The following is a 22712-nucleotide window of genomic DNA, read 5'->3' as shown; positions in this document are numbered from 1 at the left end:
CGAGGCCCCTGGTGCTAGCAGCAGCCCAGTCCTGGCGCTGGGCTTGTTGTCACCCAGCCCCACCCGGGCAACCATGAACGGGAGTGCAGTGCCCCTGTCACCAGCAGGTGGAGGGGTTGTGACGGAGCCTGTCTCTCTGCCCTCTCCTGGCTGGCGGGAATTTTGCGAGGCACACGCTCGTGCAGCTGCAGTGGACTTTGCCCGTCGTTTCCGGGCCTTTCTTGGTGAGAACCCACAGTTTGCCACACCTGGGGCAGAAGCCGCCTTCTCACGCCGCTTTGCCGAGCACTTCCTGGAGCATTTCGAGGCAGAGGTGAGCCGGGCCTATGCCAGCGACTCGCCTCCTCGGTGTGACATTGCTCCCTTCACCGGCTGCTCCTCGGCACGTGACCTCTCGGAGACTTGCAGTGACTCATCAGTTGCCTCTCCTGTGGAGCCTCCGCTCGGGCCACCCTCTGGCCTCTCCAGCAGCCAGTCCCGGAGTTCCGAAGATGTTTCTACTGTGGCCACCGTTGCAGCCACCAAACCAAAGCTGAAGAAGCGCTTCTCTTTGCGCAATGTTAGTCGTAGTGTCCGAGGCAGCGTGCGTGGTATTCTGCAGTGGAAGACTTCAGCCGAATCGTCCCCTGTCGGTGGTGAGGAGACAACCACTGGAGCTAACAGCAATTCCAACTCCTCGGGGGGTGGCGACTCCGAGCGATGGACTCACCGATTTGAGCGCCTGCGGCTGAATAAAGCCTCTCCGGCTCCCCCACGCGTTGAACTTGCTAGCGTGCGGCGTGAAGGCCTGTAACTACATTGTTGCCGATGATGGGGCAGGCGGGGGAACCAGGACACGCTGGCAGAAATGCCGTCTTCTCCTGCGCAAGGCAGGAAAAGGGGAGGGGGAGGGTTACCTGTTGGAATTCTACATCCCACCAAAGGTGAGCAGAGTGGATTCTTTGGACTAAGATAGGGTGGGTATGGAGTTGGTGAGGAAAGTTCAAAGGTGCTTTGGGTTCAAAGTTTTTCATTCCTGGTGTGGGGTTGCTTGATTGTCTGTTTTCCCTGCCTTCCACCGCCAGGCATCAAAGCCACGGGTCAGCATTGCCTGTTCCTGTGTAGCGGACGTGCGGACAACGACACCCCTGGAAATGCCTGACAAGGAGAACACCTTCGTACTCAAGGTCAGCGAACAGTCAGGGTGGGGAGATAGAAAGCAGCAATTGCTTCCTTTGGGCCTGCTTTTTAATTTGGTTTGTAGGCCTGGTAAAAATGCATCGAAGCTCAATGTGTTTTAATAGATGCTACAAATGCCTCTTAAACCTGTTCGGTTATCAGTTATTCTGGTGTCAGTACTGTGTCTGCAATAATTGCAAACATTAACACAGTAGCATCTCAGCAACAGAATACCTGAAAGCAGTGTTCCCTCTAAGCTGAGTTAGTGTGAGCTAGCTCACAGTTTTTTAGCCTCCGGCTCACCACATTTTTGTCTTAACTCATGACAGATGGCTCCAGAGCAAACTAATTTATGCAGTAGCCAAATCACCTGCTCACAACTTTAATGCCAGTAGCTCAGAAAGTAGAATTTTGCTCACAGGACTCCACAGCTTAGAGGGAGCATTGCCTGAAAGTGGGTATTTCTTCTGCCAAAACTGGCTTTCAAATGAAGCTTATCAGGCTTTCCCCCAGCAACCGATACAGATATGCACTTTCTTTTCTCTCTGTCCTCCATTTCTGACAAAGAGGAATCTGCAGTTCACATCTGCCCTCTTCCAGCACTGCCTTGTTTATTCCAAGACTAGCTGCTTTCCCCAAGCAGACTTCTCTCACCCCAGCAATTTTTTCTCATGTTTTTGGCCATTGTGGGGAGTAGTGCCTATTACTCATGAGAGAGAGAGAGGCCAATCAGAATGTACAGGGAACACCACCAATTGCCATGAATGAGGAGTGGTGGTAGCTAGGAATCTCTTCTGGACATGAGCATAGAACAGGGAAAGGTATAATGTGTTGCTAAAAGAGTTCTCTGGTCACTGCTGCTAGTGGGTGCTTCTGTACTGAAGAACAGGCAGGCAGGGGCTTGATTCTTGGTCTGCCGTTGATTGGTCCTTTCTTATCATCTTGTACTTACATTTTTGTTTTTGCCGTGGCTCTTGAGGTGCTGCAATTAAAACTGCATTTGGCCTCAACAGTTCATTATGGTGCTTTCCATAAATTGTTTCCTGACCTTCACTGTGGTTCTCTTTCTCACTGATGGATGCCTCCCTTGTTTTTTTCAGCTGGGGGGGGGAAGTTAGGTGTAGGCTGTAGCATTCCCCCTGGCCACTTAACACAGTGTTGTTTTTCTCTTTCCTGCTCCAGCTTTCAAGTTCCTTGGAGTATATCCTTGAGACGGTTGATTCACTACAGATGCGCTCGTGGCTGGCGGACATTCAGGAATGCATGGGCCTGGGGTACGTTGTGTTGAACTCCAAGAGACTGACAAACCTGGCTGGCCTCTATGTTCTTTAAGAATGAGAGGGGTGTCTTATGATCCTTGTATATAGTAATAATTTAAGAAATCAGACTAAAAATCTATGCAGTCCAGTGTTCTGTTTCCAACAGCAGCCAGCCAGAGGCCTCTGGGGAGCTCGAAAGCAGGGCATGGAGGTTGATCGCTTTCCTTTGTTGTTTGCCTCTCTGCATGGAGGTTCTGTTTTTTCAGTTGTGGCTAATAGAACTTACTTCCTCAGAGAGAGCACTGATAGCTTGGAGCAGCCCTGCATGAACCACTCAGAGAGCATGCCCAGCCGGGAGCTTCCCATGGTGCCGAGCGAGAGCAACGAACAGCTTAGCCAAGGTGAGTGGCAGACGCACCCCCCCCCTCCCCGGTGCCCTACGCTTCCTGCAAAACGTCCATCTATCTTCAGAAGACAGAGTGAGATCCACATGCTTCAGGCTGCCCTCTGAAACCTGCCTCCTTGTGGTAGGCTTTGGAGTGCCTGATGACTTTTTCCCATGCAGAACTGACACGCCCAGTTCCCCTCTCCCTCATCATAGTACCCCTTCTCCCAAGCGTGTTGATCCTCCAGTGGGTTATACCTCTTTCTGAATGTTCACACACTCTTACGCAGGAGAGAATTTCTCTTCTAAGATGGTGCTTGCTGTGTCATATACCCACACCATCTAAAAATATGTTTTTTTTCCCCTTTCAAAATAAAATTTTGCTCAAATTCAATAGAGTAAACAATGCGTACCGTTCATCAACAAAGGTTGCTTCAAACAAGTGACCACCTTCAAGTACGCCTGTTAGACAGAATCCAGAGACTGTTTCCTGCGCTTCTGATCTCTCACCAGCTCTCTTAGCAATCAATTTAAGGGCAGCTGTACTGGGTAAGATCAGTGGTCCATTGAGTCTGGCATCCTGTTTCATACAATGGAAACCAAAGGCTCACAAGGAGCAGCACAGAGGCTTAGGCCTCCTGTTGTTGTTCTCCACCACTCATGTTTGGTGTCTCTGAAGATGGCCATCCAGTTTAGTTGCCATGTCTACTGATTGGTCTGTTTTCCTTTGGTTTAACCAGGGCTATTTTTGGGCAGGAACGCACAGGAACGGAGTTCCGGCTGGTTTCTGAGTTGGCCACACCCAGCAGGAACTCATTAGCATAATGGGCCACACCCAACAGCAGAAACTCATTAGGATTGGCTACAGTAGGCATGTGTGGCCTAACATGCAAAGGAATCCCTGCTACAAAAAAAGGCCCTGGGTTTTGACAACAAACAAGGTAAACAGAATAAGAAGCAAAAGGTGGGTGTGGCTGGATGACCACACTTTTGGCAACACGGGGCTGTGGCCTAATATGCTAATGAGCTGTGGTGGCAGGGTGTGGCCTAATATGCTAATGAGTTTCAGCTGTTGGGTGTGGCCTGTTATGCTAATGAGTTCCTGCTGGGCTTTTTCTACAAAAAAAGCCCTGGGTTTAACTAACCCCCCGTTAAAAGCTAACTAAATTAATGGCCATCATGACACTCTGTGGCAGTGAATTGCACAAGTCAATTACTCTGATTAGTCTGAGTGGAGAATCTATTGCCTGTCAACTTCATTGGGAGCCCATGAGTTCTACTGTTACAGGAGACAGGAAAAAGTTCTCTCTAGCTACTTTCTCTACCCCCATGTTCCACCCTCATGCATAATTCTATAAACCCCTGTTATGTCCCTTTCTGTAGTTATCTGGAGACTAAAAAGCCAAAACTCCTCAGTCTTTCCACATGGGGAGGGTACTCCACTATCTCAGTCAGTTTAGTTAACATTTTCTGCACCTTTTCCTGCACTTTCATGTCTTTCTTGAGAGATGATGACCAAATACTAATATGTGGCATTACAAATGTGGCCATCCTGGAAACCAATGCAAGGGCATTATAACAGCAACTGTCTCTGTTTCTAATCCTTTTCCTAATAATTCCTAGAATAGAATTTGCTGTATTCACTTCCGCTGCAAATTGAGTTGGCATTTTCACTGAGCTATCCACCATGACTTCAAGATATTTTTTTCTGGTCCGTCACCTCCAGTTCAGACCTCATCAGTGTGTATTTAAAATGGGGATTCTTCACCCTAACATGCATCACTTTACACTTATATTGAAACTCGTTTGCCATGGTGTTGCCCATTCACCCAGTTCAGTGAGATTCTTTTGGAGCTGTTCATAACCCCAAGTTTGGTTCTTATTATCCTTAAATGATCCTGAATTGGAGCTGGGTGGCCAAATGACGAAGGTCGGCAGATGACACCATATCATTTAAGAGCAAACTAAACAGCACTGATCCCTGGGGAGCCCCCCATGCATCCTTCCTTCCTTCAAGAGAACTGCCATTTATTCCTACTCTCTCTGTTTAGACTAGCTGTTAGCAAAATAAGTATTTGGAGGCAATGTGATCAGCAGTTTTTTTGGCTGGGGAGTGACTTTAGGATCCTAGTACTCATACTTGCTGTCTTTTGTTCATTTTAAAGTCTGTTTACTTTTTTCAGAAGTCCTGTAAATTAAAAAAACAAACAAACTACAAATAAATTTCCATCTTACTCAGGGTTTGAATCAGTTGACTAGTTACGTCCATTGCATACCCAGGAAAGCAAAATTACAGCCCAAAACTGGATATTTATCTAGCAGAAAGTTGTTCAGAAAATATGTAAAGGGAATGGATTAGGTTCATCCAATATCCATTAAGAAAATAAATATATATGAAAAGCCTTTAATGTTAAGATATAATATGCTGGCAGGATCATCTCAGATTTGCTTGTAGAAGTCCTCTTCATTGAACTCAAGAATATTTTTGTTCCAATTTAAAAAGGACTGAACCAGTTGAATAATACCAAGCTAGGCTGGAGAAGACTGTACCAGGCCCAAGGGGAAGACACAGAAAACCATTGTCTTGCACCTGCTGCAGTAGCTTTTGCAAAATTCACAGGGCCTCAGTTTCTCAGTTGTAGGCATTCACAAAAGATCATGGGTTGGATCCAGTGCAAAATTTCCACTTCCACCCGAGCTCTGGTTCTAGAGAAAATCGAAGACAGCAACCGTAGTAGCCATTTGCACTGAGTCAGACTTGCTGTATCCCTACTTGCAGAACATCTTGTGCAACCAATTTCAGGGCACTATAACCTATAGGGAGGGAAAGCACGAGGTGATGCATAAGATTTCATGCAAGCGGAACTGCCGCTAAGCCTGTTTAAGTTTCCAGTGGCACATTGCTGAATCCAAGCCCATAGACCATTACTTTAAATAAATTCCATATCGAATATAACAGTCAGAGGATCTATTTGTTCCAAATGACCACTTGTTCCTACACAAGTCTGGCCAGCAACTAGGATTTGGGTGGCCGAGGGAAGAAGATGACTGTGGGGACTGAAGGATCTGGGTGGCATTAAGAAGGGCCAGAGGAGGTTTTGTCTTGAGGGTTCAAGTGGTTCTTTACCGCTGAGCTTGATGTTGTTGCTGAATACATTTAGAGTCCAGTGGCACCTTTAAGACCAACAAAAGTGTATTCAAGGTATGAACGAAATAACTAAATGAATGTTGCTAAATGTTCTCCTTGATTGCCATAATGGCATTTAACGTGGGCGTTTTAGTGATAATGGGATTTGTATTAATTTTGTTTTGTCGTTATTTGCTCTCCTCTAAACCTATGGCTGAGAGGTGAACTTAGAAAATCCTTTAAGTGACAAAAAAGTAAGCCCATATGAGATGTTCTCAGTATACACGATGTAGCGGCTCATGGTTATTTGAAACTGGAGACTTCTCGGAAGCCAAACACCTGCCCAGACAGTGACTTGGTACCTCTGCCTGCTTGTAGGTGCCTACGGTGGGCTGATGGACCGCCCATCTGCCTCCATGTCCCCCAGCTCTGTCTCCATTGCTGCCTCGCACTTTGACTCAATGGAGCTGCTGCCTCCTGAACTGCCGCCTCGGGTGCCTATCGACGAAGGGCCGTTTCCTACTGGCCTCCTCCATACAGCCTTCCCTGAAACCCCGGACGCCACAGGTAATGTTGCGTGCCAACTTAGGGCAGCCCAGCAGACTCTGAGTGGTGCCCCCAATCTGATGGGGTGGTCCTGCCCCATAGAGGTCTTGTGCCTTCTTGGTTACGATGCCACTACTGTGGAACAGTTTACCAGAGGAAGTACAGAGGGCAACTCTGAGGGCATACATGACCCTTTTTTACCCTTGTTCATTGGACCTCTGAAGATTAATGTGTTCTGTGGTTTATCTGCTTGGGGTCCAGCGCTCCTGCATTCTCTTCCTTGCTTTAGAGCAGGGTCTGGTGTGCTGGAGCCTTGGGCAGCAGCTAGAGATTGTGGCGTTCTCTGGATGTGCTCTGGGAGCCTACCGCTGCTTGTATCCTTGTCTCAGGTTCCTTCCTCTTCCAAGGGGAGCCAGACCCAGGCGGGGGAAGTTTTGGTGACACAGAGCACCCGCTCTCCGAGTACCCATGGTTCCATGGCACCCTGTCCCGTCTCAAAGCAGCCCAGCTAGTGCTGGCCGGGGGAACCAGCAGTCACGGGGTCTTCTTGGTGCGGCAAAGCGAGACACGGCGAGGCGAATACGTCCTGACCTTTAACTTCCAGGGGAAAGCCAAGGTGAGTGGTGAAGCCCATGGAGATCTGTGAGAGATTTGCGGGGGCGGGCAAGCAGGCAGAGGGCCTCGGGAGTGGTTCCTCACCCGGCCTTCTCCCGCCCCCAGCACCTCCGCCTCTCCCTGAACGAGGACGGGCAGTGCCGGGTTCAGCATCTCTGGTTCCAGACGATCTTTGACATGCTGGAGCACTTCCGGGTCCACCCCATCCCCCTCGAGTCGGGCGGTTCAAGCGACGTGACGCTCGTCAGCTACGTTGTGGCTTCGCAGCGGCTGCACGGTGAGAGCAGGAAGAACAGGGCTCGGGGTGTGGGGAGCAGAGAGCACACGAGCACCATTCCCCGTCCATGTCATGCTCCATTTCCCACCCATCTCCTTCTGTCATGACTCCAGACATATGCCCCCCCTTTCCCCTGCTCTCCTCAATCCAAGTCTTCTGCTCCAGCCCTGTACGATATGCATGTGCAACACGGGGGCGGGGAGCCCTTTCACATCCACCTCTCCGAGTCGCTCTTCCCTCTTCCACCACCCCCCCCAATCCCTATTTCTGACGTGGGCATCTCTGTCACAGGCCGGGACCGGGCTGGGAGCCGAGCGCCGGTGTCCGGGTTCAGTGGGGACCCTGACTCGCCCCCCAACCTCATCTCCATCCTTGCTGCCGCCTCCGCGGGTGACTGCGTGTAAGTGTGCAATAGCCGCAGGGGAGGGCTGGCGGGGCGGGGAGAAGGCACGGAGATGAGAGCGTGTGTGTGTGTCACAGCCCCACGCCATAGCCCATCACTCTCCATGGGTCGTGCGAGTGTGCGGTGTCCACACCATCTGCTGTGTTACGCAACGCCAGGCAGGGGGAAGGTTTTAAGAGCAGCGGTCCTTCTTCTCAACAGCTGGGCCTCTAATTACGATGAATGAGCAGTTTCCGGTGTCTTACAGGAACTCCTCCTGCCGGCAGATCCGTCTGCAGGCACGTCCCGTCGGGGTACGAAGCCCCCTCAGTGTCTTCCACGTTTCCCTAGTAACCGTGTTGTACACATTTCATTGAATAACTGTATCAGGGAAGGGGCCGTTGCTCAGGCGTGGAGCACTTGCAGTGTTGTGCAGAAGGTCCCAGCTTCAATCCAGATAAAGGTCTCGGGCAGCAGTGGGGCTGGGGAAGACCTTTCACTGCATGAGACCCCTGGAGAGCTGCTGCCAGTTGAAAGAATAATACAGCAATTAAAGGGGCAGCAGTATGATAATGACACAATACACAAGAGTTACTGCAGTGGTGCATACAGTGCAAGAAATTGAAAACAACAGTTATACTCTGATATACAATAACTTCATGTTGTTTTACTCTTTGTTTCTCAAAAACAGGACGCCGTCAGACGGTCAGTAAAGACTTTTTTGTCCGATTTAGATGTATATGCTTGTTAGGAGCTCTTGAAGCATTGATGAACTGAAGAGAGTCCATTGTTAGACTTTGTTATGCACGGATGCAGAATTGAAACCGTAGTTTGAAAAAGAAACATCTAAACTAACGGTAGCTCTGGGGAAATTCGTCCTTCTTCCGTTTGCCTCGATGTCGTCACTGACCGTCTGATGGCATCCTGTTTTTGAGAAACAAAGATTAAAACAACATGAAGTTATTGTATATCAGAGTATAACTGTTGTTTTCAATTTCTTGCACTGTATGCACCACTGCAGTAACTCTTGTGTATTGTGCCAGTTTGAAAGAGACAGCGAGCGAGGCGGATCCGCAGTCTGACTCCGTGTCAGGCAGCCTCACGCATTCAGAGCCTGACTGCTTTAGGCTACAGTCGTGGGGCCACAGGTGGGGCATTTGGGGGTGGGGCCCCAGCATGGACGCCGGTGCACCTCTCCCCCACAGCAGTGGGGAGGCTGGGGAAGGGAAGGCCGCACTGCCGCTGCTGGTCAGTTTCACTATAGGAGGAACAGCTGTCAAACTGAACAGCTGATGGGAGCGGAGTGAAACTGACCAGAAGTGGCAGGGCGGCTTTCCTTTCCTTCCCCATCCTCCCCCCTCGCTTGAGGGAAGCTGGGGAAGGGAAAAGAGAGAGATAGAGAGAAGGCATACCTTCTCTCACTGTCTTTCCTTCACTACCCCCGACCGTACATGCTGTAGGGTAATCTAATTAAGTTCCCCGCTGCTCTGCCCCAGTGCCCTGGCCCTTGCCCCACCAGCCAAGAAATTTTGGCTACGGGGCTGCTGATGGCTCATGAATATAATAACGGCGGACAGTTACAATCAGTGGGTGGATCTGCCTATTCCGCACACCCAACAGTAGCACCTTCTTCCAGCGCAAGAGGCTTTCTCCGGAAGTACTGTTAGCTTAGTAGAATGGCCAGGCTCAATCCTGTGTACCCAGGCGCCATGGAGTGTAATAGATCTCCTCCTGCCCTTTTTCACCCTCCTCCCAAGCAGTCTGCCAGCAAAATAAGGCTCTTGCCATTTTGAATGCCCTTGCCAAAAAAACTCCTTCCCTTGTTCTGCCCAGTAGTCTTTATACTGTCCAATGAGGAGCTAGAAGGAGTCTCCAGAACTGAGAGAACACCGGCCTACCGAGTAAGAGAAAAACATAAGGTAGGTATCCCCTGAAAGGAGCAGAGTCCATGCAGCTGTCCATTTGTGAAGGAGCAGGGCTCTTTTTGGGCAGGAACGCACAGGAACGGAGTTCCGGCTGGCTCCCAAGTTGACCACGCCCAGCAGGAGCTCATTAGCATAATAGGCCACACCCAACAGCAGAAACACATTAGAATTGGCTACATTAGGCGTGTGTGGCCTAACATGCAAAGGAGTTCCTGCTACCAAAAAAGCCCTGGGTTTTGAAGACAAACAAGGTAAACAGAATAAGAAGCAAAAGGTGGGTGTGGCTGGATGACCACACTTCTGGTAACACGGGGCGTGGCCCAATATGCTAATGAGCTGCTCTATCAGGGTGTGTGGCCTAATATGCTAATGAGTTTCTACTGTTGGGTGTGGCCTATTATGCTAATGAGCTCCTGCTGGGCCTTTTCTACAAAAAAGCCCTGTGAAGGAGAAAGAACATGAAGGAATGGCACGCTTTCACCATGTACATCTGGCTGGGGGGACTGACCTTTGAAGTGTTTTTTTTTAACTTCATATTGGTGGTACTTTTGCTGTAGGACCATTGATAGGGGAGCCAACATTGATAGGGTCTTTAGGTTTCCGCTGTCCAATTCTGGCTTGTGATAAAGTGTATGGCAGCTTGCCCTGCCCTGGTTAGCCCAGACTAGCCTGATCTAGTCAGATACTGGAATCTAAGCAGGGTCAGCCCTGGTTAGTACTTGTATCGGAGGCCACAAAGGTAATCCAGGGTTGTAATGCAGAGGCAAGCAATGGTGAACTGCCTCTGGACGTCTCTTGCCTTGAAAACCCCACTGGGTCACTGTAAGTCAGCCGGTGACTAGATGGCAAAAAAGAGAGAAGAGCTATGCTAAATCAGACCCGAAGGCCCATCCAGTCAAGCTGTTCACACAGTGGCCAACCAGCCGCCTCCAGGAAGCCCACAAGCAAGATGGCCGCAACCGCTTCATCCTGCCTGTGCTCCTCAGCAACTGCTACGAAGAGGCAATACTACCTCCAGTGTTTGAGGGAGTATACCGCCATCACGATTAGTAGCTGTGGATAGCCTCATCCACTGTGAATTTTTCCACTCCTTTTCTAAAGCCTTCCAAGTTGGCAGCCATGACCACATCCTGTGGCAGTGTGTTCCCCAAATTAACGATATGCTGTGTGAAGAAGTATTTCCTTTCATCTGGCCTGAAACCTCCCACCCTCCAGCTTCAGTAGATGACCCCGGGTTCAAGTATTACGGGAGAGGGAGAAAAGCTTCTCTCCCGTCCGCTTTCTCCATACCATGCATAATGTTATCGACCTCTGTCAAGCACATGGAATTTCTCAGAATTCAACAGGCACACTTAGTCTGGTCTAAATAACTCGTCCAAGGACTGCTGTTGAGTATTGCCAAAGAGTGTCCCACGATTCCATCCCAGGACAGAATGTGATGTTGGACACAGCGTGCAGATCCTCTGTCTTCATTTAAAAAAAAATCATAATCAAGTTTCTGGTTGCGTGGCTGCGAAGGTGGGTTTGAGGAAGTGTGGATGAGTTGGTAGAAGCCCAGTGGTGGAGCTCAAGTGCCCGGCATACACAGCTTTTTGCTACCTGTCCATGATGACTAGAACTAACCTGTTTCAAAATAAGACTCATGTTCTCTGCCAGAAAGGTAATCAAAATAATGTGTAACATCCCAGATTAAAATAAAACCCGTAAAGCCTTTGCAAAGCAAAATTAGCTTATTAGTTATGAGTTTTAGTTGATTTTTTTAAATCTGAACACATTTATGTGCGAACAATAGTTCTAGGAAGATGCATTTTTTAAAAAGAAGATGCATAGTTTCTAGCATGCACCATCCTAGAAGAAGCATTCCTTCCTGTGCAAGAGCAAGGGAGGAATGCTTCTTCTAAGAAGGCCCAAGCCACCCTTGGATTGCAAGTATTTAATTATGTTTAACAGAACATTTTTTTGGGGGAAAATCTGTTGCCTGTTTGATCAGGGCTGAACTGCAGGCTGTGGAAGGTCGGTAGTTCAGCAGTTCAAGACCTCGGTGCCGCAAGACAGAGTGAGCTCCCGTCTCTAGTTCCAGCTCCTGCCAACCTAGCAGTTCGAAAGCAAGAAATTGCAAGTAGATAAATAGGTACCACTTCGGTGGGAAGGTAACAGCATTCCGTGCGCCTTGGTGTGTAGTCATGCCGGCCACATGACCACGGAAACGTCTTCGGACAGCGCTGGCTCTTCGGCTTAGAAACAGAGATGAGCACCGCAACCCCAGAGTCGGACTCGACTGGCTTTCGAGCAAGGGAACCTTTACCTTTACTCCTAGTTAAAGCACCTTCAGACCTCACAAATTAGCCTCACATTGTTCTCTTCCCCCTTCTTCCTTCTCTTGTTTGCGAGGCACAGAGCAAAGACTTCCTGGTTTGAGCCAAACCCCACTTTGTCGTGATGCCTGAGCTCCGCTTTTGTTTCTTGCCTGCAAACCTGGATTCTCAACCAGAATTCCGCTGTGGTTTCAGAAGAAAAGAAACAGCATGGCTTGTCACTTCATCCAGTCTGGCTGTCCACAATAAACGCCAGTTTGTTCAAAACCAGGAAGTCTGATCCCCTACACTGCACGGGGAGGGAAGCATTCTAGTGTGTGAACCCGCCAAGGACTTCAGGGCTCTGGGTTGCAGCCCAAGTGTCGTATTATCTAAAAATGCTAAACAGCAGCCGTTCACCTCCGAATCCAATGGCACAAGAAGCCGTTCCAAGCACAATCCTTTGCAGATTAATTTATGCCAACTGGGCAAATGGGCTGGATAGTGCATAATTTACATAGGCTGTAAAATGCACCTTCTGCTGCAGAATTGAAATTTGCACTACAGAAAAATCATCCAAATGTACACATTGCCTGGAAATAACACCATTCTGCCCCTCTTGATGCACCATCCTTTGGTTAATAATCCCGGTGACGTTTCCACCCCGTCTGCACCACATCCCGTTTCTGATCTGCATCCGAGATGCAACAGCGCAAAGCTGCATTCTGAGTTATTGGTTGTCTCTCATCTTGCTGTCCGCAGAGGCTGGTATTTGAAGTTCTCTTTACAGATTAATTTGTGCCAACTGGGCAAATGGGCTGGATAGTGCATAATTTACATAGGCTGTAAAATGCACCTTCTCCCGCTGCAGAATTGAAATTTGCACGACAAAAAAAATCATCCAACTGTACACATTGCCTGGAAATAACACCGTTCTGCCCCTCTTGATGCACCATCCTTTGGTTAATAACCCCGGTGACGTTTCCACCCCGTCTGCACCACATCCCGTTTACTTGGGGGCTGTTTCTGATCTGCATCCGATGCAACAGAGCAAAGCTGCATTCTGAGTTATTGGTTGTCCCTCATCTTGCTGCCCTCAGAGGCCGGTATTTGAAGTTCTCTCATTGATAAGGAGCTGCAGTGGCTCAAGTGGTTAAGACGCCGAACTGCAGGCTGTGGAAGGTCGGTAGTTCAGCAGTTCGAGACCCGAGTGTGCCGCATGACGGAGTGAGCTCCCATCTCTAGCTCCAGCTCCTGCCAACCTAGCAGTTCAAAAGCAAGAAATTGCAAGTAGATAAATAGGTACCACTTCGGTGGGAAGGGAACAGCGTTCTGTGCGCCTTGGTGTTTAGTCATGCTGGCCACATGACCACGGAAACGTCTTCGGACAGCGCTGGCTCTTCGGCTTTGAAACGGAGATGAGCGCCGTAACCCTAGAGTCGGACTCGACTGGCTTTTGAGCAAGGGGAACCTTTACCTTTACCTAATTGATAACAGTCCCAGTCGCTGCTATTTAAGTTAAAGAAACGGGTGGGAAAGCGGTCTGTTCTGGATTTGGTAGTGTGGGGGGTGGGGGTAGGATCTCGGAGGATGCGTGACGCCCCTCAGCCCTGTTCTTCACTTAACTCCTAGCCATCTTCTCTTTGTCTGTCCGTGTCTTTCTGTTCTCTCCACAGAACCGAACACCTCTCGTAACCTGCCACCACCACCTCCTCTCCCTCCGGCTCGGCCACCTCAAGTTCCCCCTGACCGTGGACTGCCGGAGGCTGAGGGGCAGGTGGAGGAGGAGGAGGAGAAGGAGGAGGAGGGCCTGATGGAGCCAGAGGTGGACGAGGGAGCAGCCGCAAGAGGAGGGGGAACCCACCCCCCGCCGGAGGAGCCGGAAGGACGAGCCAGGGCTGTGAACAACCAGTACTCCTTTGTCTGAGCTCCCACCCCCACCCCCGGGTCTGGGTGGAGGAGGGGACCCGCCCTTACTGCAGTGCCCTCCCCACGTCCCCAGAGGAGACCTGACCCTCTAACTGTGGGTACGAGATGGGCTTGAATATCCGATAAGACATCTACACTTTCCTCAGTCGCCTCTTCTGGGGGCAGGGGGGGCCAGACCTCTTTCCCCTGGGTACGGAGGAACTATCACTTCCGCTTGCCCCCCCCTCCCCAAATGAAGGTACGAGACCCTCCCCCTGGTTTCGTGCTCCCAACCCGTAACGGCTTGGTATGCACTACTTTAGGCCCCGTTTGGTTGCTAAGACATTGGCCTGCTCTCTTCCCTCCAGCCCCCCCCCCAAAAAAAAAGCTATTTGCAATTGGGCAGGAGCAATGACTGTAAAACACTACATGGAAAGGGGGGGGAGGGAAGGTGGATCCCCAGGCTCCGCTTCTTGACTCCAGACACAGTGTCTTGCGCCCCTGACCTTTTCCTTGCTGAATGTATGGAGTCTCTGAATGTAACACCACCCTCTCCCTCCTCATCTCCTCTCTTGGGGCGGTGAGAAGGGGGAGGTCTGGCTCCCTCCTCTCCCCGGCTCGGAAATATATTTATAGCCTTTCGCCTCGCCTCCTTTCTTCCCCACCCCCCCTCCATTGGGGCCTGGCCACACTCTACGAAGCCTCTGCCACCCCCAGGTAAATTTAAAGATGGTATGAATATATATACCCCCTTCCCTCAGCTATTGTCCCCTTCCTTCCACCCCTTCTTCTCCTTAAGGTTTATTTTTCTACTGTGGACTAGTTGGACTGCTCAGGCCCCTCCCCCCCTCCAATTCTCTCTCTTTTTTATTTGCTCTGAGGTACTGTTTATCCGTGTCCTTTTTGTTGTTGTCGTCGTCTAACTTTTTTTGGGAGTTTGTATGAAAATAAAGGAAACGTCATTTTATCTTTTTGAGAGGAAAAAAAATGATGGGGCAGGGCGGACGAAAACCCACCCGTGTCAGACCTCAGCGACGCTCTCTTCTTATTGTGCGTTCGTTACTCTCCGAAGAACTACCTTGACACCGAACTCTTCCTCTAGGTGCCAGATACGGAGAGTAGGAGGGATAATACAACACCGTTTGTGTAATGCTTGAGAGCACTCAAACTACTTCATGGATATCCTCTTATTAGACCCTATGATAATCTGGTACGGTAGTGTGGTGTAATGTGTACCAGTAATCCAGATGTGAGGACTGAGGCCGGAACAGAGCAGTTTGTGAGATCGGGGCAGAGAAAGAGTTCATCAGTTAGCCATTGCGCTCCTAGGACAGAACTGGGATTTGACTCAAACATGGTGCAGGTAAAATGTAAAGCACTCTCACGTGGCACTTTGCGTTTGCCTGGCATCGTCTGGGCTGCTGCTTGTGCAAAGCTGTTGACTCTGAGACCGTGGGCAGGGGACCAGCTTCATGGCAGGCGGCGAAGGAAGTCTTCCCAGGTGCGTCCACAACACTGATTCGTCCACCTTTCCCAGAGAATTGTCCATCTCTCCCTCCCACCCTGTGAGTGGCAGTTTGCAAGCCTGATGGGGATTTCTGACAGAGGGGTTCCTCAGTGGAACAGGCTTCTTTGGGAGGTGGTGGACTCTCCTTTAGAGGTTTTCAAACAGAGGCTTAGATGGCCATCTGGCAACAATGCCGATTCTGTGAACTTGGGCAGGTCATGAGAGAGGGGGCAGGAAGGGTTGCCTCAGTGCTTAGTTCTTGTGGCCCTTCCTTACACGCCCAGGGAAATGCCCGTTGCCACTTTGGGGTCAGGAAGCAATTTTTCTCCAGGCCAGTTTGGCCAGGGGTCCTGGAGGCGTCTTTGCTTTCTTCTGTGCATAGAGCAGGAGTCACTGGGGGCGTGGGGGGGGAGGTATTGTGAATGTCCTGCATTGGGCAGGAGGCTGGACTAGATGACCCTGGAGATCCCTTCCAACTCTATGATTCTACAGTTCTACAGTGCTCATAGTGGAAGATGATGGGGGAAGTCAGTGATGAAGTGGAAAGATCAAAGGTTAAATATTTTGAACGTGGCCACCCAGAGAACAAAACGGGGGTGGGGGAGCAATATATTTAGGCTTTCTGAATTGTGCCGTGTGTAGCTTTGAGGAGAGCAACAGAAGTGCGAATCACCTAAAAACAGATGGCAGGGTTCATGGAAAATGAGGCCTCCTTGAAGGCCATAAGGCTTGGGACTGGAGATATGTCTTTCAGTCTCTTTTGCCGTGATGGAACTGGAGCGTGGGTTGTGCTGTAACTCGCCATGTGGACGTAGATGGCATTGGCCAAGTGGCAGGCCTAATGACACTGTTGGTGCAAGATCGTGCGGCTGACGACGGCAGAGACGGAGACCAGGAGGCGCGCGATGACGTGCAACGCAGGCGCGGCGGAGCCTAACGGACAGAGCCGAGGTCGAAGCGGGCATGGGCCGGGCGCCCAAACGGTCCCGCCAATGAAAGTCGTCCTGAAATGCCAGAGACTGCCTGAAAAAAGAAGCCAAGCTAGAAGCAACAACAGGCCCACCACCTGGGTGCCGGTAGGCAGCCCCGCCCACATCTCATGTGGCCCTAGTTAGGGATTAAGCGTTCTAAGAACCCATTACATGTAAACCGCCCAGAGACCCTTCGGGGTTAGGGCGGTATAGCAAGTCGAAACTATAAATAAATAAATAAATAAGATGGCCAGGTGAAGGTGCTGGGGAGCAGTTGGAGCTCTCAGCAAATTTGCTCTGGAGGCATGGTTACTTGGAAAGCCAAGCGCACTACCCAGGTTTGGCCAGAAAGGTGGTGTGAGAAAAACGTGACCTTTACCAAAAGAGAACACTGTAGGGCCACCAGGCTCTGGCCTTAGGCTCAACTGAGTTGGATCAATGAAATCTACACAGATGTTGTAAAGTATCCTACAGTTGTTATTTCTTAGAGCCAAAGGCTTAGGAGGCTTTCAGCATTACAAATATTTTTTTTTAAGATTTTATAAACTTTATTGAAGATCAAACAGTACATTTGTAAATCATAGCGCACATACATAAGTTGAATCACGTTCATTTATCACACTCACAATTACAACTTTTGTTCCGGGATGACCACTGGCTATCTTTAAAAACATTCACAGTTCGATTAGGCCTTGTAGCACCATTTAGAAGTAGACCGTGTTTGATGTTCGATAGTGTTATGTATATTAGATATGAGTGGGATCAGAGAGTTAGCATTACAAATATAAGAGCAGCCCTGAAGGAACAGACTTAATGGTTCATCGTATCCAGCACCTGCTTTCCCCACACTGGCCAACCAGGTATCCCATGTAGGCCCTGCAAGTAGGGGCTGCTGTTGATGTCTGATGCAGCCCCTGCTGATACTGTGTACAGTGCAGACCTAAACTCTTGATCTGTCTCAACTCTGTTGTTGCTTATCCCAGAAGGGCCAAAAAGCCCTGCATGACACAAATCTCCCCTTTCCTGCAGTGAAAGGCCTGCTAGGTGCCTTCCCCATTACCTGTGACTTCTTCCCACAAACTTTTAGTCTTGTCTTTGCAGTCGTAAGGGCTAAGATTATTTTCGCTCTGGGAAAAAGTGGACATTTACTACCCAGTTCTGCAGTTACGCCACATGTACATGGAACACACACAGCCGTGACATCAGCCAAGCTAACTCAGTTTTTTGATGAAGAATCCAGAGACAAACCTTGATTAAATGGCGGTGTGGTTATAAAGCAACCAAGATGGTTCTGTGATCTCTTCCATGGTGGATGATACAGAACATGTATAATGTTGGAGAGTCTGCTTTCACCAACCCACTGCCTTCCCTTCGTCTGTCAGAGTGGTCTCATTTCATAGATTAGGGTGAACTCCCCCCCTCCCCAATTGTGGTGGTGATCGGTAGCCAAAGTTGTGCCAGTATTCTGCCTTTCTTGGGAACACAAATCTCTGAAGCTGCAGAAGGTAAATCTTTCATTTTCCACTGTTAAAATCTTCTGGCGATGAGGGGTTATTCTCTCTTGACTTATGTGTGCGCATGGTGGATGATACAGAACATGTATAATGTTGGAGAGTCTGCTTTCACCAACCCACTGCCTTCCCTTCGTCTGTCAGAGTGGTCTCATTTCATAGATTAGGGTGAACTCCCCCCCTCCCCAATTGTGGTGGTGATCGGTAGCCAAAGTTGTGCCAGTATTCTGCCTTTCTTGGGAACACAAATCTCTGAAGCTGCAGAAGGTAAATCTTTCATTTCCCCCTGTTAAAATCTTCTGGCGATGGGAGGTTATTCTCTCTTACGTGTGTACACGCAGCCTCATTCTCCTGCCCTGTCAATGTGCTGGTTTGTATTCCATCACTTAGAGCATAAGATGCAGGAATGGATGGACCACGTAGAACAAGCAGCCTCTGCCACTATTTCCCAGTAGGTTGTTTTTTCACAATTTTAATTTTTAACACAATTTGTGTCACAGCTGTAGCGTTAACAATTTTCTGTTCCCTTTATTTAGAAAAGTACAGGGATTCCCCCCTGCTTGCATTGGCAGGTACAGCCCAACAGATGGCAGGAGTAGAGAATGATGGAAGGGAGTAAAGATACCGTGTGAGGAAAGCGCTGGGCCTTCTTGCTGCCTGAAGGTGGCGCTGCTGATCTTTGTGGGGCAATTGACCCATAGGCGGGTGGGCAGTGAAGAGCAACCCCAGCTGCAGCTTCTCCCGCTGGCTTTCAATTGAAAGCTGACACAAGGGCAAGACTGATGGGGGAGGGAGGAGCCCCAAAATTCAGAAACCAGATTCATAGCTCTGCCTCTCTTGAGTTTTTAAGGGTGGGCCGAGAGACACACATTTCGTAGATGGCATTTGAACTTTAGAGCAGCCTTTTACTCTGCAACGCCACCTTTCCTCACTGCCGCTTAAGTTCCTCTTGGACAGAGCCTGCTTTTCCTTTTGACGGTTTCGGATGCACCGTATGAATTGGCTTTTAAACTTGTAAAGCGAGTGGTCCCCTCCGTCTCCCCAACGACACTGGTCCTGCTGGGAGAACGCAGGCTGTTCAGCTGCCTCCACCACCCCTTCTGGCAGCCCACAGGCAACAAGAATTGGGAGGAGCGTTGCAGGTCCTGCATTCTCCTGCTGCCTAACGGGAAGTTATGCCTGTTTTTAAGTAGAAATGAGTTTGGCTTTGGCAGCTTTTTCACTCAGTCTTGCTCCGTTCTTACTACAGCCCCCATTCTTCCTGGTGTTTGTCCAGGGGTCATTTGCTGCAGGACGGAGCTCCGGCAGAAAAGAACCCAGGGGGCGGCCACAGGCAACAAGCCCCACCCCCTGCTCCCAGCAGCCCTCAGAGCAAGAAGCAACCAGGTATGCTGCAGAGACCCCCGGTCCAAAACAGTCCAGTGGCACCTTTAAGACCAAGTTTTATTCAGGTACAAGCTCTCCCTCCTCTGTGAGGGCAGATCTGCACGTCCCCCCCCCCAATAGCTAGCAATCCAAAACAGTCCAGTGGAGCCTGAGCGGTGGGTGTTGCCTTCTGACACACTTCCGGTGATGTCAGGGGGTGTGGCATATGCAAATAAGTTATGCTAATGAGCTCCTGCACCTCTTTTTCTACGAAATGACCCCTGTGTTTGTCCATGCAAGTCCCGTGATCCCCTGCGTTATATTTTTGGGTAATCGAATGGGGATCCCCTCCTTCCCTTCTCATGCACAGAAATGCTGGCTGGCTGGCTCCCTCCAACCCATGTATTCATCCTATCATGTATTTATCCCACCTTTCCTTCCAGGAGCTCTGGATATGGCCTACTTGGTCCTCTTTCATTTTAGCCACACAACAGCCTGATGAGGTAAGTTAACTGGAGGGACTTCCACTCAGATTAATTTGCCTCGCCAAGTTGCTTGGAGGAAGGGGATAAAAATATAAGAGACAGTGGGGGGAAGCCCATGTTTCCATGCTGTACAAAAGCTTCACCAGATGATTATTGGAGGTGAAACTGCTCTCAAAGGCACAAGTTGAGGCTGGGAGGTTTATTTTCTAAGCAGCTAGTAACTCTTCCTTGGTTATAGGTGGCTCTACTAGTCTTCCAGCAGACACTTCTGGGCAAAGACCCAGGTTAGGGATGTCAGCATTCAGGTGAGACCTGGGATCGCCTGGAATTACAGCTCATCTCCAGACTATAGAGACTAGTTACCCTGGAGAAAATGGATGCTTTGGAGGATGGACTCTATGGCATTGTACCCCACTGAGGTCCCTGTCCTCCCCAGGCTCCATCCTCAAATCCCCAGGAATTTCCTAACCTGGATCTCGCCACCCTACCCCTTTATCCCCCGCTGGTGGCCAGGGGGGAACCTGGCAACCCTCTCGAAATACTATTTCTGGTACCTGGGTGGGGCCGAGTAGCAGAGCAAGTGCTGTATTGTCATCTAAATCAGGCAGCTTTAAAAATAGACTGAGAAAGAGGAAGAAAAGACAGCCTTGCCTCTGTTGTTTCTGGCAGCGGGTTCAAAAGCAAGCAGCCCGGGGCAATCTGGTCAGCTGATATCCTTAGGACCATGTGGTTTAGGTCATGGGTGGCCAATGTTTGTTCACTCATGTGGTGGGAAAGGATTTGTTTGCTGGGTTGGGGTAAGAGAAAGCAGCTCTAGGAACAACAGCAGAGAGGTTTAAAAAAAAAAAGAAGTTGGATACAACCTCTAAGAAAAAAATGGAGGCGGCCACCCAAATAGGCTATGCTTGGGGATCATGGGACCTGGACAGATGACAACCATATGGGATGGAGGCTGTCGTAAGGAGGAGAACTGGGCAAGATTGAGCCAAAAAGCTGACTGGATCCCACTCACGAATCCTCCAGCATTATTTATGTCTTGTCTGGTCTTGAAGTTAATCTCCAACGTAACCTACAACTCAGCTAAGAAATTCTCAGGATGGAATTACACTAGTGATTCCTAATGCGGTGCCCAATGATGTGTTTCCTGGCACTCACTTGCTTTTGAGTCTTGAGGATAAAAATCTTAAGGGTCTGTCTGACAAGCAAAGACCTGAGTTCACCCCAGGTAGTCTGTTCACAGCCATGTGCTTTTTGGCATGGCCATATCCACAGACTTCCCTATGTCCCTGAGCTTGGCAACCTCTCCTGGCAACTGTGCAGGGAGCAAACCCTCTCCTCTTTTTTTGGAAACTGAAAGCAATAGGCATCTCTTCCCCAGAGTGCAAAAGAGCCGATCTTGCCTTTCCTTTACCTCACTGGAGCACAGGGTATGCCTTTGTGTCAGCCTCCTGGGAGCACCCATTCAGAAATAGCTGGCTCCATCATAGGAGGAGGTTTGACCTGGTACTGTTCAGTGTTTTGTGGAGCCTCCCAACATATCAGTAGGGTTGCCAGCCTCCAGGTGGGGCCTGGAGATCTCCCACTTTTACAACTGATCTCCAGCTGACAGAGGTCAGCTCCCCTGGAGAAAATGGCTGCGTTGAAGGGTGGACTCTGTGGCATTGTACCGTGCTGAGGCCCCTCCCCTCCCCAAATCCCACCCTCTCCTGGATCCACCCCCAAAGTCTCCCGGTATTTTCCAACCCAGACCTGGCAACCCTACATGTCAGCCATTTTGTGATTCCCCACCCCCGGCAGTAAGCAGCTATTTTGCAATTGGCCCTGCTGTCTTCATGGCAGCCCACAATCCTTTCTCAAAAACATTGGGGACCTCTGAATTACATGTTCTATGTAGTTTGGTGACTGTTTTAATTGTGCCAACGTATGTACAACTGAGTGAGTTAGGAAAGTAGAAGAGAAGTAACTAATGCCTTACTTTTTAAAAAAAATAGTATTCATCTCTGAGGCTGCCATGTAGAAGGGGCTACTGGTGTAGGGGAAGACTATTGAAACTCTTTTCTTCAGCCTGTAATCCCACTGACAATTGATCCCTTCCATTGTTTTTGGCCCCAGAGGGGAAAATACTAATTTTTCTCCCTCACAGGGTCCCAAACAGCTGACAAGCAGAAGGGCAGGATGATTTTTAGCAAGGAAAGGATTAAACAGTCATTCCCCATTTTCCCTCGTGACATTATTTCTCTTTAATGCAGTATTCTCAGTGTCTACATTCTGTAAAATGGATCATGGAATGGCACATTCAAATTAGTCTGCCCTCAGGCGTGATCATTTGCTTCATCTAATAGCAATTGAACGAATCTTCCCTTTCCTTCACTTTCTGTATTAAAGCAGCCATCTGATCTTGCTGTTTCTTCATTTTCACCTTCTCTAACAAGCGTGTAGCAGCATGCTTAAAACATAGTTAAATAAATCCTCGTCTCTCCAAGCTTATGTCTGTCCTCAAGCCCAAGAGGACTAGATATTGTTGTTCAGTCACACAGTCGAGTCCGACTCTTCGCGACCCCATGGACCAGATCACGCCAGGCCTTCCTGTCTTCCGCCGTCCTCTGAAGTTTGCTCAATTTCATGTTCGTTGCATCGATGACACTGTCTAACCATCTCATCCTTTGCCGTCCCCGTCTTCTTTGACCTTCAATCTTTCCCAGCATCAGGGTCTTCTCCAGTGAGTGCTCCCTTCTCATTTGGTGGGCAAAGTATTTGAGCTTCAGTTTCATTATCTGGCCTTCCAGGGAACAGTCAGGGTTGATTTCTTTGAGGATTGACTGATTTGTTCTTCTTGCAGTCCAAGGGACTCTCAAGAGTCTTCTCCAGCACCATAGTTCAAAAGAATCTATTCTTCGGCGCTCGGTAGGGCTGCCAACTCCCCCGGTAGGGCGGAAATCTCCCGCCCCGGAGGTCCCGTTCACCGACGCCGGGGAATTGGGGCCCGGGGGGAACCCC

At 49.4% G+C, this 22712-nt stretch overlaps 1 protein-coding gene across 1 annotated transcript; it reads left to right on the top strand.

Moving 5' to 3' along the window:
* Positions 1–6: 6 nt before the first annotated feature.
* Positions 7–14049, top strand: SH2B1 (SH2B adaptor protein 1). The gene is given in 9 exon segments (XM_015425814.1): positions 7–789; positions 791–923; positions 1065–1166; positions 2341–2432; positions 2712–2818; positions 6308–6496; positions 6865–7091; positions 7196–7367; positions 13645–14049. Coding segments are annotated over 9 exon segments (1989 nt in total). The 5' UTR covers positions 7–73; the 3' UTR covers positions 13896–14049.
* Positions 14050–22712: the final 8663 nt, after the last annotated feature.

This window comes from Gekko japonicus, unplaced genomic scaffold (assembly GCF_001447785.1).
Source record: "Gekko japonicus isolate JY-2015 unplaced genomic scaffold, Gekko_japonicus_V1.1 scaffold2079, whole genome shotgun sequence".
In the NCBI taxonomy this organism is placed as follows: Eukaryota; Metazoa; Chordata; class Lepidosauria; order Squamata; family Gekkonidae; genus Gekko; species Gekko japonicus.
The sequence above is the reverse complement of the archived record's forward strand: the minus strand, read 5'-3'. Positions and strand labels throughout refer to the sequence as shown.